Source organism: Acanthochromis polyacanthus, chromosome 2 (genome assembly GCF_021347895.1).
Source record: "Acanthochromis polyacanthus isolate Apoly-LR-REF ecotype Palm Island chromosome 2, KAUST_Apoly_ChrSc, whole genome shotgun sequence".
In the NCBI taxonomy this organism is placed as follows: Eukaryota; Metazoa; Chordata; class Actinopteri; family Pomacentridae; genus Acanthochromis; species Acanthochromis polyacanthus.
This window is the reverse complement of record NC_067114.1, coordinates 35,912,417-35,932,472: the sequence shown is the minus strand read 5'-3', so window position 1 is coordinate 35,932,472 and position 20,056 is coordinate 35,912,417. Positions and strand designations below refer to the sequence as shown.

The window sequence follows — 20,056 nt, the reverse complement described above, 5'->3', positions numbered from 1 at the left end:
TTCAGCAGTGGTGTCCTCCTTGGTCGTCTCCCATGAAGTCCACTTTGGCTCAAACAACGACGAATGGTGCGATCTGACACTGATGTACCTTGGCCTTGGAGTTCACCTTTAATTTCTTTGGAGGTTGCTCTGGGCTCTTTGGATACAATTCCAACGATCCGTCTCTTCAATTTGTCATCAATTTTCCTCTTGCGGCCACGTCCAGGGAGGTTGGCTACTGTCCTGTGGGTCTTGAACTTCTGAATAATATGAGCCACTGTTGTCACAGGAACTTCAAGCTGTTTGGAGATGGTCTTATAGCCTTTACCTTTAGGATGTTTGTCTATAATTTTTTTTCGGATGTCCTGGGACAATTCTCTCCTTCGCTTTCTGTTGTCCATGTTCAGTGTGGTACACACCTTTTCACCAAACAGCAGGGTGACTACTTGTCTCCCTTTAAATAGGCAGACTGACTGATTATGAGTTTGGAAACACCTGTGATGTCAATTAAATGACACACCTGAGTTAATCATGTCACTCTGGTCAAATAGTTTTCAATCTTTTATAGAGGTACCATCATTTTTGTCCAGGCCTGTTTCATTAGTTTGTTTTTTTTAATAATTATGTTAATCAACAATTCAAAAGTAATGGCTGTTTTTGATTATTTAATTTTCAATAAATTTTTATTTATTGTTACTTTTGTGAGTTTCAAGTGATTTCAGTGAGAATTGTGGGTTTTTCCTTCTTTAACTGAGGGGTACCAACAATTTTGTCCACGTGTGTATGTATATCATTTAATAATACTTAAAAATAGCTCATTTATCAGCTTGATATCAACATAGGTATCAATCCATGTATGTATGTATTCATATCTAACAACTCTGGGCTATACAAAGCACTGCATATGTGCAAGAAGTTGCCACTATGCTAAGTGCAAAAATTTATGATTAAAATTATTGCAATTATTGCAAATTTGAGAGCTGTTAATAATTGTTAAATTTATCTGGAGAACTAACAAGTAAAGCATGTGCTTTACTGACAAATACAGAGAGCAGATTTATGGGGCAGAGCTCTCTTTCTTTATCTATGCTACAGATATAAAACTCCAGTTAATGTTAAATACACGTCCAGTACTTGTCTTCTCTCTGGATAGATGAAGCACATGAAGAATGCCCCTGTAGATGCTGAAGACAACCAGAAACTTACCAATGGGCGTGTGTCTGCATAAACAAGGGACAGAAATGTAAGTGGCCACTGTTTTTGCAACATTCCACAGAGGACAGAAACACACTGATTAAATTGTTATCGCTACCTTTTGGATTAAAGTCTAAGCAATACATTGAAAGCCTGTGGGATATGAGGATGGCCTAGCAAGGAAACAGGCATGGTGGAGGCCAGAGAGAATTGAGGCAGAGAGGGAGAGGGTTAGGAAAGTACATAGATGCTGGCTGAATGGGAGTGATGGGGTTTTAGTTGGAGTTCTCCAGCATCTGCAGGAAAACATCGATAGATTAGCAATGGAGATGTCAATATCAGCTGGAGAGATTATGCCATGTTAGGTGGAGAGGTGAGGAGCTATGCTTTATATTTCTGCAACGCCAAAGCGCTGTGGAAATATATTTTTGGAAGTGAGACTGTGTGGGAGTCTGGCTAAAACTTTTCATCATCAAACCTAAAAGAACAACTCACTCTTACTAAGAAGATTTAGGAATACATTCTGATCACAACTGTGATTGAAACAACACACAAACACTTTGAAATTGAAATGGTTGACATCTTTATAAACTGGAAGCCAGTCCATAAACTCATCAGTAACACTGTCTCATGATATGGGAGAATCCCTCTGCTGTATGAATATTTCAGAGGATTTCAGTAACAAGGTCACTTTACAACTCTACAAAGCTCTGAGACTACATTGACTGAATCAAAGAAGAGTTTATCAATTATTAATTAACACTGGTAGCATTAAGAGAACGATGTGAGTGGGGGGGTGGGGATGTGCGTGAGCAGAGTTTGTTGTTGTAGTCTTCAAAGCTGCAGCTGTGTGAGCCTGTATCTTCATTTCTACAAAAATGCCTACAGAAATCGGTAAAAACAGTACGTTTCAGTTTGACAGAGCAGGGAGGATGGTGCCTCGGCAGGATCCAAAGCCCACTCTGTATCCATCTCCTTGACAGTAACCTGGGTAGAGAAAGATAGACAGTAAAAATATCTCATTATGATGATCATTATTGTATTGTGCATGCTTATCCAAAATCATAGAGGTATGGGCTTTTTGCTTTCTAAAAAGTTAGTAAGATTTGCATTTGAATCTGCTACAATGATTTTAATTATAAAAGGCAACCCAGGTCCTCTGACTCTCCAAGGATCTGAGTGTTTGACTGACAGCTGAGTAGGAAGGGGCATAGAGAGGACATAAACAGTATACAACAGAAGTGAGTACAGCCCTATGCAATATCAGTTAAATGTTAAATGATTCAAAACTGTAGTACCTTACAGTGACTGCATTACTTCTGAGTTGAACAGTAGCTCCTATGTAAAATTAAAAATCAGTGTAGATATATTCCGTTAAAAATACAATGTAGGAACAATGTATGTAACACAAGGTAGTACACCTTTCATTCCGGAGATTCAAATATTTTCTTTTTTTTCATTTTACATCTACTCTGTGCTGGTGGGGCTGTGTTGCTCTGTCTTTCTCTTTCAAACACCCCAAACGTGTTCTGTTAGATTCCAGTCTGGTGATAGGCTTCATCTGGTCCGAGTTTTCATTCTCTTCTTCTTTAGAAACTCATCTGGTCAGCCAGTCTTTTTGTATATTTGTAGGTTGTCTATAGGAGTTAAGGTCACACTGAGCCTTTACAGAAATTCTGATTCTCCTGATAACTGCAGTGGCAAGTTTAAAGCACCCGTGCATTTCAGGGCACTGTCCATAGCATCATGTTAAAAGGAAGGCCATTGCAGTTTTGAATAGTGGTACTATGGCACATTCAATACCTCTTATGTACTGCTGGAGCTGGATTTCAGTTGATTTTCAGTTGGTCACTAATCTCCCTGTATGCTTTTCTATTTGCTATTCCTTTTCCATTTTGAGAAGTCTCACAATGAGATAATTTTAAGTTCTTCTGGCAGTTCTTTTCCATGTAAAAGCACGCTGCAGAAAAGCAGACAGACACAGTCTATGATTCACAAGTAAGAACGTTATGGTGTTCTATTTAAAACTATGTTTTTACAGTTGGACTCACTGGGAATCTATATTAATAATTTTGTTATGTCCTAATTATGACAAAGTAATTGCATTTGATAGTTTTGTATTTGATAGTTGATCAGCATAATGCTATATTAAATTCACAATATTCTATAGTCAAGCACTGTCTGAACAAATTATACTCTAATTAGAAAACACATCTGGACATAGGATTAACATAGAATTTTTCAGATAGTTTTCAAGCTACAGGAGACATGGGAAGTAGTAACCAGTTGTGACCCAACATGATTTGAGTTTACAGTACAGTTTTTCTAATGTGCATGAACTGAAAAAGTCAAACTATGTTTGATAAAAGGCAAATAAATCTATTTTCCTCTGAACTCCAAGTGCCCTGTCTCACGCTTATAAAAGCTAATGCAAAAAATAACTTATAAATATAGCTTAATACAGAATGACGTTGGTCTATGTACAGCCTGCATTGTCTCATTAAGCTATTACAGGCCCATGTGTCTAATTAAACCGTAAGTATATCTGAGCATATTTTGGATCTGATATTGTATTGTATTAGATTTCTTAAGACAATGACATTTCAAATAGTGTCTCAGTGTAAACTGCTTTGTTTCCAATTAGGATGTAATATGGTATAATCATGTCTGACTGTAGGATATTTACCATCCTATGTAGGCTCTACTGACAGCATAATTTACATGTACGATGTCTGATAGTATATGACTGGTTGTCTACTATCTAATCAAAAACATATGATTTCAGTTTTTATGTATTTTGATTCAAAGTAAGGCTTGTGATATATTTCCAAATCCCTGTATCTATGGGACACAACAACCACCACACTACTCCTACACACTAAAAATGGCAAGTTACGCTGAGGATTTGGACCAAGCAATAAGGCAGGTCTACTTGGTTCATCGGGTCACTGTGTGTTACAAATTAAATCCAAAAACATGGATAATGTTTATCTCCAAAAGCAGAATTATATGAGGTGCAACCAGACTATTCTATATTGCTGACACAGCTCTATGGAAATATGTCTGGCTATGCAAGTCTAAAATTGTACTCAAGCAAAACATGCAACATGAAAACACTGTAACCCCCATCCAGTCTTCATTTACCTGGTATAAATTGGTGTTGGCATTTAAAAAAAAAATCATTTCTAATGTTCCTCACTCTCTCAGTTTCCACATAGTTCTGACTTATGGGTGTACAATCAAAGCTAATGGTAACATCAAACGCATTAGCCGCATAACGTACTGACACTAAAGATTATCTTAATGTTGTGGGGATAATGCCATCAACAATATAAGTAATTCACTGGGTCCAAAACTGGCAGACAGTGAGGCAGCCACTCATTTGGAGATCATCAATGATTCTTTGCCATATCTGTTTACCTGCCAGGAGCAATGTTCATTGGTTTGACATTCCAACACACATATGATTGATGGAGAGGGAAAGAAACCAGAGGATGATGACTTTGTGAGTCTGGAGACACACTGTGAACATGTAGTTATGTTCACAAAACAATGACAAAAGGGGATTTTGTATAATATTTCAATTTTAAAAAGTTAATTTCTAGACAGGGAGAGTCAAATGAGAGCTGCATCCATGTCTAACTGAAAAGTCTAACTGTTCTTTATTGTTACTCCAATAAATATTATCATACTCTTCCAAATATTCACTCCTCACTGAACTATCGTTTCAGCAAAAAGAATAATTTTAACAGTTTAACCTGTGATAGTGACTTCATCTCCATCATTCAGGAAGGTTCTAGTTTTTCCTCCTCCCAGATCAATGGTCTTGGATCCTCTCCATGATAGCTCGAGCATGGAGCCAAAACTCTCTGGATCCTGTTGAGACACACAAGGTCAGATCCATTGACATTTGATAATTGGAAGTGACAAAGTAGTATACAAGAGAAAGAAAAAGGAAAGAGAAAGGAGAGAGGGGAAGAAGATGAGACGTCACTATGTATAGGCAAGAGATTAAACAGGGAAATTTCAGCATGGAAAATGCATAACGTAAGAAATAAGAAATAAAAGCGACAATAATATCAAATTTGACTTAACCACATTGATTCAGATCCTCTCTGTAACACCTTAAATAGAACCTTTACATAACCTTATGAGTTTAAATTATTATTTGTTTTGTTGTCAAGTATTAATCGTCCTTAGACACTCACAGGGCCACTGATGGTACCAGACGCCAGTAGGTCTCCTGGTCTGACATTGCAGCCATTGACTGTGTGATGGGTGAGCTGCTGCTTCATGGTCCAGTACATGTACTTGAGAGGGCGAGAGCGAGAGACGAGTATAAAAATGAAAGAATATAAGTGAAGACAGACAAAATTTTACACCGGTTTACTATTTTCATACAGAAGGCTACCAGTTATACCTGCCTAAGCAGTCTGTTGATGTCTGAGAGCACTAAGGAGTCTGCAACAGTAATGTCTGTTAAAACTACTAGTGCTATTCTACTGACAGTAACACGCAGCTGCAACCTATTTATCAGGAATTATTGTAACAGTTGTTGGTAAAAGCTGCAGTCCTCAAAATAGGTGTAGTCTGAATACAATAACCTGTCCAAAAACAGTGACTGTAGAAAAATTATAAAAAATTATAGGTGGAAAGATAATATCAGCTTTTTCTTTGAATCCACATAAGCAGTCATTTGCAGAGTGAGGGACCAGGTTAGGAAAGGAGCAGTAGTTTCAGCTTAAAATACATTCCCACTTAAGCACAGTGTCTTTAGGAACAAATATACATAGATAGGAGGTTTTTGGACCAGTCTGAGGAACAGAACGTCATATTAGCAATAAAGTTTACTGCAAGTAAAGGGACATTGTGCAGGAGCTCTCTCTAGTCTTGACTGCCTAATTTACTATTCTACCTTTACAGGCCTAATAAAGGTTTATATTCAAATGCCACATGATGTTGTATATGTATATGCAGTTAGATATGTTTAGGCACATGGCTTCTGTAAAGCATCTTCACACAATCTGAACTGTAACTGGCGCTATATAAATTGAATTGAATGATGTCACAGTATCAAATGCTATGTATTGTATTATTTACTAAACACAATAAGTAGTCCTGATTGTTATTGTGTCTTTGGCTTAGTACACAAGGTTCTTACCTTAAAGTTTGACTTGCAGATGTTTTTGGGCTCGGCCATGTTCTGTCCTTAAAGGGCAAACAGCAAAAGTTACTTGTAGGGACATACACAATGACTTAACATATAACACATTACAGTACTCCTGGCACACAGCGGTAGGTTTAAACCTAATACTCTGCAAATGGCAAGCACAGCATCATCTAATCCAACTCATTTCTGAAGAAAATCTTGAACTTCTATGCAAATTAATGTGATAGCAACTGTATTAGACTGCACGTCCAAAAAAAGTTGCACACTAACATTTTGTTGGACTGCCTTTAGCTTTATGGCACTCATTCACTGTTTCATTATTTCAATAAGCTTCTGCAATGTTACAGCATTTATTTCTGTCCAGAGTTGGACTAATTTTCTGCCAAGATCTTGCATTAATGATGTGAGGGTCGGACAGCTTCTCCAGTACATCATGCTCCCTGAACCATTCATTCACAATGTGAGCCCCATGAATCCTAGCATTGTCATCTCGGAATATGCCCATGACCCATCAGGGAAGAATAACTCTATTGATGGGAAGACCTGGTCAAAGACCTGATGTGCCCATCACATTGGAATAGGGTCAATCTGGACTCATCAGATTGATGCTCCAGAGTCCAATCTTTATGCTCCATAGCATTTTTTTTCGGATAAGCCTTAATGATCAGTGGTTTTCTTAGAGCTACACAGGTGTTTAGTCCCAATCCCTGGAGTTCCCTTCGCCTTTCACATGTGGAAATGCTCTTACTTTCACTATTAAACATAGCTTTGAGTTCTGCTGTTAATTTCTTATATCCATCCATTCTCTATACACCGCTTTATCCTCACTAGGGTCATGGGGGGCGCTGGAGCCTATCCCAGCTGACTCGGGCGAAGGCAGGAGACACCCTGGACAGGTCGCCAGTCTGTCTCATGGCTACATACACAGACAAACAATCACTCTTGAATTCACACCTACAGGCAATTTAGAGTAACCAATTAACCTCAGCATATTTTTGGACTGTGGGACAAAGCCGGAGTGCCCGGAGAAAACCCACGCATGCACAGGGAGAACATGCAAACTCCATGCAGAAAGATCCCAGGCCGGGATTTGAACCGGGGATCTTCTTGCTGCAAGGCGAAAGTGCTAACCACTGTGCAGCCCTAATTTCTTATATGATTTCACCAAACGTTTAAGTGATCTTCGATCACGATCATCCAAGAGTTTGTTCTGACCACATTTGTTCCTCGAAGATGATGGTTTTAATAATGTGTTGGATGGTTCTTAACTCGATTTTAGTAGTTTCAGACGTCTCCTTAGATGTTATCTTTGCTTGATGCAGGCCAATAAGTTGATCCTTCTGAGACAGATTAACATCCTTTCCATGACCACAGGATATGTCTTCCAACATGGTTTAGAAACGAGAAGCTACTCACTGCATTAGTCAGGGTTGTTGCTAGCAGGCTTGTTGCCTGCTGAAGCATATTCATCACCACAGTTATTATCCAATGGAATGTTCTTACCTATTTTCTTAGTTAAATCCAGGTGGCCACTTTTTTTTGGACAGGCAGTGTATTTACTACCACTACAACTGTGCTATGCATCCTGATTACTAAGCTCTCTGTGTGTGTGTATGTGTGTAGCTAGCACCTTGTAGCGACACAAACAGGTTGATGTTGAAAGTGTAAGCATCATGGTGTTGCAGGTATGGGAGGGGTTCCGGATCCTGTCGGAAGGGAACGAATAGAAACAAATTAACAAAATAACTGGAGCTCTATTGTTCACTCTGTAACACCACAATGGAGAGAGACAAAACAGCTGCTATATTCTTAAATGTTTGACACTAGTTAGGCAAAAAAAATCCAGTAATTGCTATGAATGTGCCACCAGAGGGAAGGCCATGTTATCCTCTAAATCAGGGGTGTCAAACTCCGTTCCTGGAGGGCCACTATCCTGCATGTTTTAGATGTTTCCCTCTTCCAGCACAGCTGATTCAAATGATCAGGCTCGTTATCAGGCTTCTGCTGAGCTTGATGATAAGCTGATCATTTGAATCAGGTGTGTTGGAAGAGGGAAAGATCTAAAACATGCAGGATAGTGGCCCTCCAGGAACGGAGTTTGACACCCCTGCTCTAAATCTTAACCCTATCAACAGGCTCGTCAGGTTACTCAGTCTAAGTTTAGAATCGATCAACAGGAACTTGCTTGATATGTTTTGCCAAGGTGGACAGCCACAACATAGACTTACAGTGTAATATGTATTTAAGCAGTTTTCAATGTTTTAAAATAAAGACTTATTGTTTCATTTTTGTCCATTTTGGGCTTGTGAATGCTTGTCTTAGGACCTCTGAGAACTGCACAGATCACCAGTGTATTAACACTATAATTAAGCAACTAAGTATAGACTACTGTATATCACCTATCAGAATAGTAGGCTACATGAAGCAAATATCTACTGTTAAGGTTGTAACATAACTGACAACTGGAATACCTTATTATACATTTTCATTTGTGTAAATGCCACACCATTGCAATAACTTACTTTAGGTTAGTAAGTACATCGAGAAGTAAATAAACATAGAGCATGCTTTTGAATAAGCAGAACTAAAGTAGGAAACTTATCAAATTTGTAGAACTGCTTTACCATCTCTGATTAGCCAAAAAATAAAATTGCTAAACTATGAACAGGTATAAAAATATTTGTTAAATTTTAGCTTGATATTATCAAATATTTGACAAGATTAAATTATTTAAAACCTACACATTGACCCACTTTCAGCACCTTTTGTCTTTGCATTGCATCAAAATTTGAAGTCATGTTTGACTGACAATATCTCAGGAACCAATAAAGATATTTATCATAAGTCAATTGAATAATACAAAAAAGCCATACAGGATACTTTTTAATATAAATTTTTTTTCACAAAAAAGAGAAACAATGGTGAACATTTTCAGGCTTTTATCTTCAAGAGTTCCCGAGATTTTGTCATTCAAACCTTCAAATTTCAATGTCCGAAAAAATGTGCTGCAAGTGGGTCGGTGGGCAGTTAAAAAAAAAGAAAAACTTAGAAAATACTTCATAAATCATTCAGATTCCAGTTGAAATATCAATAGCTTATAATGAATAGTTTCAAACAAATCAGAAATGGTCATGCAAAGGGCCCCTGACGATTTGAGATGGAATGTCACATGTTTTACTTTAAGGATGGTGCTTACTAATGTGGTTTTGCTTGGTCCAAGGAGTGGTTTTAGAATTAGAGGAAAACCTTTCGCAGTGTCCGAACATAGGGATTAGTGAAGCTTGTGGACATATTCTCAAAACTACAGTTTGTTAAAACTTGCTTTTATTTATGACAAAACAAATAAGTTTGGTTCATGACTGGTATGTAATAATCAATACAAAACTTTTGGGGTGCAAAACTATACATAGGCATCGAGTTATTAAAAGATAAAGAAATATATAAGTCAAGGACTGTCAATAGATGATTAAAGATTGAGTCTGAAATAAAGATTGAGTTTGAACTGAGTTTGCTTTCATGGGTCTCACATGTAAAAGTCTGTCAGACCTGTTTTTTGTATTTCTTCATCATGAACTGATGACACAAATCTAACCTCATGAGATGAGATCAGGTTTGGACACTTCTCCTTATTAATACAAGTTGTGACTCCTGTATTACCTGGACTGGGTTAGATTCTGCAAAAGGTAACAGTGCCTCCATGGGAACGACCCAAGGGGAGATGGTTGTCCCGAAGTTCTTCCCCAGGAAAGGTCCCAGTGGAACATACTCCCATGACTGGATATCCCTAGCTGAGAATAAACATCAGTAAGTGTGGAAGTAGGTAAGTTATGCTTCTTACATTACCTTACACAGTGCCATGCAAAAGTATTTGGCCCCCTACAAAAACCTACAATTTTTGCATATTCATGTAATTCGGTCACATTATATGGTCACCAGCATGAACTTTAAGGTCTTGTCACAGCACCTCAATTAGATTCAAAGCTGGACTTTGACTCGACCACTCCAAAACCTTCATTTTGTTCTTTTTGAGCCATTCACAGGTGGACTTGCTTGTGTGGTTTAAGTCATCTTCATGCATAACCCATGAATGTTGAGCTTTAGGTCATGAACTGACAGAGAGCAGCATTCATGGTGCCATCAATTATGACAAGTCGTCCAGGTCCTCAAACCATCACACTACCACCACCGTGTTTCACTGTTGCTATGATGTTCCTCTTGTGGAATGCAATATTAGCTTTACATTAGCTCAACAGTGAGATAACTTGCACTGTAAGAGCTTTATCATCACTCTGCTGTTAGCATCTTCCTCAGTCCTTGCATGAGGACATGGCTCATTAACTGAGCCTACCTATAACACACTATCACACTGACTTCAAAAATGAATTTTAATGAAATTACTGTGCACCTCTGATGGAGAAATGAGGAGAAAGAAAAGACATTTAGCACAGCATGCAGAGAGAATTCTGTACAGACCGATCTCCTGAGGGCATCAGCAGTCAGAACAAAATGAAAGCAACGTCATTTGGCTTTGAGCTGCATATTCAGCAGAAATGTCACAGACTAAAAAAATATCTAATACTGTGCTGTGGGGAGAAAAAATTGAAGCATACTGTGCAGAATTCGGTGTGCACCAGCATGATAGGATGTCCTTGAAACATTTAGAGAGGAAAATGTGTTGATAGTTTCCAGGTAGGAAAACCAGAAACTCTAGATTTACTTGATATTTTGAGGGTAAACTATAAATGAAATGGAAAGGTTTTGTAAAACCTGCTTCCTAAAATAGTTATTTCACATATAATTTTCCCAATACATGTCTGATAAAAATCACTACATATAGTGTCTTAACATGTATGCAATATATATCATACACGTAACTGGATAGCAGGCTCAGAGTTTTTGCTTTGATTACAGAAGTGGAGACCGTTGTGTGGGAGGCTGATTCACCTGCCTTCACTTACCCATATGCTTCCATATAAGCCTGCTATATGGGAGCACGTGTCCACAGTCGTCCACTCATGCCTCACTTCCTGCCTATCTAGGGATGACTATATTGTCAACTACGGTATATAGGGAGCTCTTCACTTTTGGACACTACTTAGGTCTCAGGGCTATTAATTACGTTGCTGCTGGCACCCAGTTATTATGTATCAGATCGATGTCAGCTATGGAAATGAACCAACTGCCACTTATGTGATAAATTCTTATTATACAAAGCATACTTTTCAAAACTGATAAATGAAAAGAAGTTTCTTCTCTGTGTTGTGATCCATCACTCTGCTTCTATTAAACAAAATAATACAACATAATGTTTTTTTTGTCTTGTGTCTGCTTTCATTTCAATTAGCTACGCATACAGAAAAGATATATTCCACAGAAAACACGTCTTATCACTGTAAAATATGTATTAACACTATAACTGTCAGAAATCTGTGCAAATGCCACCAGACCTCAACTGACTTGTCTGCTAATTCTCCTTTGACAATGCATGATGGTACATATCACATGGTTAGTGACCTTCAGCTGTACTAAATATGACTCCTACATATCGCCCTGCTTACACTAAACTTATGCTGGCAGCTGTATTGGGCTCTTTGGTTCTGACTCTGTATTGTTTTCTAAGGCTCACTGTAGAACTCTTTTGGCTTGTTTAGATTTATTGCAGATGTATATGCTTTTGTTGACAGATCTAGTTAGCCTTTGGTTAGCTTTTCTTGACTCAGTCTGTTTGGGCCTTGGCACAACTTTGGACAGCTGTCATAAATTACAGCCTTGTTAGCCATTTTATTCCTTTTGTATGAAGGTGCTCATATGGGTTTATTTTGTAATGAACTGAATGCGACTGCTCAAAACATTCTAAGCTTCCTCTTGAAGTTTCCAGTCTGGAACGGCGAGGCGTTCACTTGGTACTGAATTTTCTTTAAACACTTTTGCATTCAGTTAGTGGCATACATACCGAAAGTGCATTTGAACAGCTTAGTCTCAGAGACATGTTAAAGAACTACATAGAGACTATAAACTTTTGAACTGAACCAGTAGTTTGATATCACATTACAATTCAACATCTCCACCGACATTTCAACATATTACTCAACACAACTATTTCACCAAAATGTACACAGTTTTCATACTCAATAAAAATACACTGTTCTTTCTGCATGCTGTCAGTCCATTCTTTGTCACACTTGTCACATTTGTCTTTGTCACTCTAAGGCAATATCTGCCACACATTAACATGTTCTTTCTCAAAAGAACAATAAAAGAAAACAAAAAGTCGCTTTGCCACTCTGTGCCCTCTACACGGCCTCCTAAATCATAGCCAGTCATGCTGTGGCAGGGTAGAAGTACTTGCAGCAGCTTCAAGTAGCGACCCAAAATGACCCTTTTCTAAATTATTCACACTGCCTTAGATAACAATTGATCCGACCAATAACGGATTCTGCACTCATTCCAAAGCATGCCTCTGAAAATGCATGTTGCTGATTTTCTGTACTGCAGACATCTACAATCTTTTTATTCTAAAGAGGCCCTGGATTTTTTTTGCAAGTAATATGTAGGTTCTGTCATTTCAAACATTAATTAGAATGTAAAACTTTTAATCTGTATTATCAGTTATATACTAGGCTGCATGTCTTTTGTCCATCTTCAGCTCTAATAAAAAGTGACTTACCTCAGCTAACATTCAAATGTGGATATTATATGATGTCAGTGAGAAAACAGATTGCAACTGATTCTGCACATATATAAATTGCCAATATCAGTAGTTTCTCCAAAGCCCAAATTGGAAATCTGTTCACATGTAGCTGTAGTTTACTTGAGTGCATGTCAGGAACTCAAGACCTGGACGAACAAGGAGTCTATAGAATGATCTATAACCTATAATACAGCTAATTAATATTGCTGATTTTGTTACATCAACAAATGTCTAAGTCACTGATGTTTAGAAACTATTTTTGGCTGTTTCAAATTTTCTAAGAATTTTCCATAGCTGAAAGTGGGAACCCTAAAACTATCTACGAGCATGTACAGTAAGGATGATACTGATGTGATGCGTAGAGATTCTTACCACTCCAGTCATTCATGAGTACCATTCCAAAGATGTGCTCATGAGCTTTGTTGATAGGAATGGGTTCCCCCAGACGATTTCCTCCTCCTACAAAGAATGCCTAATCATAGAAGAGAACGTATTCTAAACATAACAGCAATTGGATGATGATTTATGCTACTGACCTACTGAATTCATTTCAAAAACTATACAAACAGCACAAACACATGGACTATTGTATTCAGTAAACATTGTAATCACCATCTCCAGCTCAATGTCCAACTGCTTTGACGGGCCAAACACCGGAGGTTTTGCTAAAATAAAGCAAAATTCAAACATCAACTGTAAGAGAACTTAAAATCTGCTCAGTCACATCATGGAGATTTACATCTGGTTGACACACATCACAAGATAGACTATTAAAAAGTCTAAAGCTACCTTCATTTTTTTTTTTTTTTTTTTTTGGCCAGATGAAGGAACAAGCACTAACACCAAAATAATGACATAATATAAACATGGACAGACAGAATAGACACAGTACTACCTAAAGCACCCACATCTGAATGTAGGTGTGTATGATACAAAGTTCAGAATACTGAACTTATTAGGGTTTATCTGCTAGTTATAAAATGTTCCTGTCAGCCTTTTCACTGTAAATATTTCCCTTCTGGTGCTGGACATCAGAGTTACAAGGACAGAATTTAGCTGTCTGCAAACTATTATTCTGATGCAATGAATTAAGTCTGAAATTGAATGATAAGAAGTGAATGATATAAATAATGTGTCCCAGTACTGGGTGAGCTAAGGATCTTACTTTGGTCAGGTCTTGTTTGGCCTGAGGGGCGGCGGATGGGGGTCCCAGATACAATCACTGACGACGCTCTACCATGGTATCCCACTGGGAGCCTCAGCCTGCGTAACATAACACCCAGGTCAGCACAACAGGAACCCCATTGAAGAAAATATAGTTAAGTTTGTGCACAAGTTGATGAGCTTGGATCACTGTCACTCTACAAACTGGGTATAAGAAATAGCATATCCTATACAATGGATTTCAGTGACTTTTCACCTTTGGATATAAATTATGATCACTTTATCCTGTTGAATCTGTGTGAAATCTTTTTGTTATAATTAATGTTGGAGTTCTTAAGTCATAGCAAAAATGCTTCTGTGAGGTCACAGTGACCTTGAATTTTGACCACCAAAATCTAATCATCCATGAGTCAAAGCGAACATTTGTGCCAAACTTGAAGAAATCACCTTAACATATATCACATTCATGAGAATGGGATGAGAGAAGTACAGATAGGCGGACAGACGTCCAGACAGATGCACAGGTAACCATAAAATATAATATGTCTGGGCATGGCCGTCACTGGAGAAGCTTAAAAAGGGTGAGGTGACCACGAGAAACGTAGGGAGAAAATGAAATGAATACAGTCATGCCAGCTGCTCTGGAAGCTTTCCTCTCACACTGAACATCCAGCAGGAGTGAGACTGAGCTACTTGAATCCTCTGTGTCACTGTCACCCCGACACTTCCTTTCAAATTCCCAGGTATCCATGACTGATGTCTCCACAACAGGGCAGGGCTCAGTGACGAACATTGAATCCCATCCACTGTAATTTGTCCGGTTTAAATGTTGACTACAGTAATAGCTAACCCTCGATTTTTATTGGTTTATACTTGGGTTCTGGAAGGATTAAACAATACAATGTTGATAAAATACATACATTACTTACAATGCCACTACTCCTCGTCAGTGAGGTTCAAGACATTTTTACTGCTTTGTTTTTATGAAAGGGGAAATGTGGCATCAACTTAGACCAGTTCTTAGAGATTACCAAGATCAGCTGAATGTAACTAAAGTACATTCACTGAAATACTGCATTTGGCCTTGTGTTTTAGTTCCTATGGAGTAAAAACTATACATCTTTAAACTTTGAATGTTAACAAATAACACCACTGCCATGTGGCTGGCAGTCCCATGTGATCACTTGCGAAAAAAATGTCACCATAGGTTACAACATGTGGACCAGATGTGGAAAATAGGCATGGCTAGTTTGCGCCAACACTACAACAGTGTTACAAAACCAAATGCTTCCGTATGAAAAGCCCATATTTCAAATTAAAGTCATGTGATTTTTTAATAAGGGTTGGTCCATCCTCAAAGAACTGTTGCTAGAAGCTTCCCTGATCCCTGAAATTTGACATGTGAAGATACTCTGACAGCCAAGAAAAACAGCCTGCCAATCACTTGCTGAACAAAAGTGCAGCATGCCCGACTCAAGGGGAGCTCAGCCACTTAAGTATTCTTCCCGTGAGAGAATGAGAATAAACGTAGGCTGTGTGTCCTGTGTAACTGAGGGTTTCTGTGGGGATGCTGCTGCAGTGCTTAATTGCCCACCAGTAATCTGAAGCATAAATGCATGAGAGGAACCTTGTAGCTGGCCAATCCATACCACAGTTTACAGAAAGCTGTGAATACCTTCTGTTGGGCTACCTTTCAAAATTAAATGTATCAAAGTTTCTCTGAAAGCATCTTGGCCATTCAATCAAGAGCTCTCAGTGGTTACTGCTGCTTTGATTTATAGTTTACCAGTTTGGCATCAGAGCATTCTCCTTTCCCCGGAACATGATGCCAACATTGGTAGCATGATCTCTTGAGGAGTAGAAGTCGGTGTAGTCACCTGTGAGAATCACAGAGACAAGAGTGGGTAATTCAGTAAAGTTTATTTATACAGTACCTAAAGAAAAGCAAGGTGGGACCATAAAAACAGAAAACAAAACAAAGCAGTACATCCAAAGACAGACAAATAACCATGTTAAAAGAAAAAACATACAGACCAAAAACCCAGATCATAGCTGCTTAAATAAATAAGTTGTAAGCTGCTTTTGAAAAATGGAGATAGAGAGACTATGAGCACAAACCTGACTGGATGAGCCAAGTCTGCACTAACAGACATGTACTATGTGGTTAAACAGTGCCCCCTGGAGGCAGTGTGCCTCAAATCTAATTCATTTTATGAACACTATTTCCTCTATTTATGACTACTTAGTAAATCAGCAAATTACTTTGACACTTATTGTGCATTCCACAGAAGAGTTACAAATGTTGCAGATGTATTCACTGATAATGACTGAACATCATTCTAAATTATAATTGGTGTCACTGAGAGACTGCATACCTCATATAACCAATAGCATATGGATAGGGATATCTATATACTATACATAGTGAAGTTAATTTTTGGGCTTTTTTTTCTGGTTTGTGTCTCTAAAGTTCCTGAGTAGGACAACCAAATGGTACAGCATACAATGATATTTGAGATATTAGTGATCTTCCAACTTAGTATGAACACTGTGTGGTTGATTCTAGAGGACAGTACTGACTGCTTCTGGGATCTTTTTTCTGTGACTGCATGATAACAGTTCAAGGCTATCCCAATATGTGGATGTATTTGTATTTCTTATCAAGATCAGCTGAATGTAGCTAAAGTACATTCACTGAAACACTGTATCTGGTCTTGTGTTTTACATTTGTGAAGGATTCTAGTGTGTTGGTTTGTGATGTAAAACTATCAAAGTCAAGTGACATAACTGTTTTTAGAAAAAATACTGTTACTGTCCCCTGTCCCAGTAGATGCTGACATTAAGACAGAGAGACTTGCCACATTAAACACCTCTGGATGTCAAATGGTTACATAAGCCCTGAAATTAAAGCCCCACTGATAAATAAATGCATTATTCAGTAAGTGTGATGAAAGATCAGTTTTAGAGAGGATGCCAGGGTGGAGGTGAGAATTGTGGGTGGATCATCCAGACCTGAGGGAATGTTCAATAATTTAATCAAACGAAAAGCAAAACACAAGAGAGGCTCACCGATGTCTGCAGGAAGGTGCATGGTGGCTGCACTTTGATGAACAAATGCTCTGCAAAGACAAAATGACAAACTTTGAAATATTTACTTTGTGTGGTTCAGAGAACATGAAATAATACGAGCGTTCCTTAAGTAATGACTAATAAGAGAGACCTTTACATCGACTGGTAAAACCACTTTGTTTATGACAATAATAAAGTCAAATGTGGAACAAATTTTTTGCACAACAACCACGTTTAAAACTGGACTTTCCGTAACCACACACTCAGTATTTGACTGCACTGACGACCCTGACTCTACAGTATAGCTTCTAGCCTCTCTGTGAGGAACAATCCTTAGCAAACTCTTTTCAATTTCCAATAATTTTTCCATTCAAACCTTCAGCCAGATAAACGTTGCTAGTTTTCTGCTTTCCAACACATTATCCTGACTTTTGCTATTTGTAATATTAACATTTTCTATTTTGTTGTATTGTTTTCTGAGCTGGTTTTTCCGATACTGTTTCGTCTTATGTCATTAAATAATTTCCTCTTTATCAGTTGATGGTGCATGTAATTACAACTGTAACTCCTTCACACGATCATATTCCTATACAGAAAAATTATGGGTTATGCAGGTGACTTGATCATCAGCTTTGTGAGGTTCTCCAGAATCATCAAATGTTCTGGTTGTGTGAAGTTTGGGAAACAAACAGCTCAACTCATTCCACACTGAAGCAAAACCTGTCAAGGATGATTGTGCTGTATGTAAAAAGAAAAAAAATGCTATTGACACATTAAAAAACACAAAAACTGTTGACTAGAGCTATAATTTCAGCATCATAAGTGAAAAAAATAATTATCATGACAATTCATAAAACTAAAACACTCGTTGCACATTAAAAACTTCTCTTTTTTTTCTCCCAACAATTCAAGGTTATCCAGAAGATATTGCATGACTTTCTGGACTAAAAAACTGCATAAATTCCCTAATATGTGTGGATCCTGTTAGGTTTGACCAATAGGCATTTTTTGTAGCTTATGCTGACCTCCCATCGTATTTATAATCCAAAATATAACACAGCAACAGCTGTTTAAGAAATATGAGAACAGTGGACTTGTAAATATATTCACACAAAGCAGTATCCTGATGAAAATGCAATCCTGTGCACAGACTGACCTGCTCCGAAGGCTGACGTCATCTTTCAATGTGCTCTCACAGTCTGAAAGCAACACTTGCAAAGTCTTTCTGGTTTCCTTCCAGGCCTCATAACCAAGAGCCATGAAAGCATTCAGCGTGGGCTTGAAAGAAGACAACAATAAAAACATGACACATCAAGGAGTCCTTCCTACACTCATCTGACATATTAGTACAATGCACATTTAAATGAATAACATTTCTAGAAAAATACAACAGTGACTTAGACTACAAACCATGTAAAGAACAGAACGTCTACAGTATTTTCATCCCCGTCCATTACACTGTGGACATACTAAATATGTGATAAAGTGATCATAGTTGATTTTGCTGAAAGTGTGCGTTTAACACAGACTGAGTTATCTGAACTTTAACTAAGTACTTTCCTGCTTATAAATGCTAAACCTCTATTAAACTAACTTAAACCAAAAGTTGTTGTGGATTATACTTCACCACATTATGCAATGCTAAAGTCATGCTTACGGAAGCAAACCCATATAATAATGTATACAAAATATTCTAAGCATTTATTTTGCGGTGCTTTTAGTACATTTTGTCTTTATGTCTGTAGTTTAGTTGAATAAAAAATGCCAACTTTTTCTTGTATGAGTATTTTTCCATCACAGTGTTGCTACTTTTACTAAAACTCAGGTTCTCATAACTCATAACATGAGTGATGATGTCTCAACTTTCATTACTCTTAGAGGTTGAACTTACTTGGTCAAAGACATCCTGATGTTTGGAAATCACAGGTCCACGGAACAAAGACTTTATTACGCTCAGGTCCAGAATCTGGTCTCCAATGGCAACCCCAATGCGATGCTTGGGCTGCAGAAATGCATGCACAAAAAACATGAAACTATACAGAATTCACACTATGCTTCCATTCTTCTCATGATGAGAATGCAAAGGATTTTGAGTTTACTCACCTACACACATTTCTCAGTGTGCTACAACAAACTATACTTTCAATTATGAACAGAAAGTTCCCATCAAAGATCAGCTTTTTCCTCACTGACTCAAATTTAATAAAAAGTTTGAACTTAACCAGAGATCTGTTTGCAGACATTAGAACAAAGCAAACTGCACTTACATTGTCAGAGGTGGAGAATATTCCATAAGGAAGATTGTGAATTGAGAAATCGGAAGTTGCGTCGACTTTTATAAAAGACATCTTCTCTTTGGTAGTGGTATCTCACTTAACCTTACTGAGCAACCAAATGACTGAAAAAAAAAAAAGCATTTCCAGATGTTTAACTTTGGACAGGCCCGCCTCCGACTGCATGGCCAATCACATGCTGCCTCCAGTATCCACCCTAGCCCAGACCTCTGGAAGCTAATGCAAACCAGACCTGAAAATGACTAAGCAAAACTGCAGTTTGGAAATGAAGAATTGGAGGGAAAGGGATGCTTCTAAAATATTAGGTACAACTGCATTCTCAGTGAGGGAACAAGTCATTCACAATAGTCCAATGTATGAGAAGAGAAAACTGAGATGTAAAAGCTGAGGCTAGGTATAAAGCTCTACAAAAGTATAAATTAACACTGAACAATACTTTTTGTAAATTTGAAAGTGCGCAAAATAAACAAGTTTAAAACTAAACAATTTTTTAAA

General features: G+C 37.9%; 1 protein-coding gene across 1 annotated transcript; it reads right to left on the bottom strand.

The window, feature by feature from the left end:
- Positions 1-1,739: 1,739 nt before the first annotated feature.
- On the bottom strand, positions 1,740-19,686 carry fah (fumarylacetoacetate hydrolase (fumarylacetoacetase)). The gene is made up of 14 exons (XM_051960513.1): positions 19,535-19,686; positions 19,159-19,269; positions 18,424-18,545; positions 17,268-17,317; positions 15,985-16,075; positions 14,200-14,297; positions 13,647-13,699; positions 13,407-13,506; positions 10,001-10,131; positions 7,974-8,049; positions 6,335-6,381; positions 5,382-5,483; positions 4,932-5,049; positions 1,740-2,160 (listed from the first exon to the last, which is right to left on the bottom strand). The coding sequence occupies exons 1-14, from the start codon at positions 19,613-19,615 to the stop codon at positions 2,084-2,086; spliced, it is 1,257 nt and encodes a 418-aa protein (XP_051816473.1). The 5' UTR covers positions 19,616-19,686; the 3' UTR covers positions 1,740-2,083.
- Positions 19,687-20,056: the final 370 nt, after the last annotated feature.

What these genes read in the sequence shown, in the direction of transcription:
- fah (XM_051960513.1), bottom strand. Translation starts at nt 19,615, where the DNA reads ATGTCTTTTATAAAAGTCGACGCAACTTCCGATTTCTCAATTCACAAT. An exon ending in ATCAGGATGTCTTTGACCAA is followed by an intron (nt 18,546 to 19,158) that starts GTAAGTTCAACC and finishes TCTTCTTTCAAG; the next exon opens with CCCACGCTGAATGCTTTCAT. An exon ending in CCAAACAAGACCTGACCAAA is followed by an intron (nt 13,700 to 14,199) that starts GTAAGATCCTTA and finishes GCTTTATTTTAG; the next exon opens with CAAAACCTCCGGTGTTTGGC.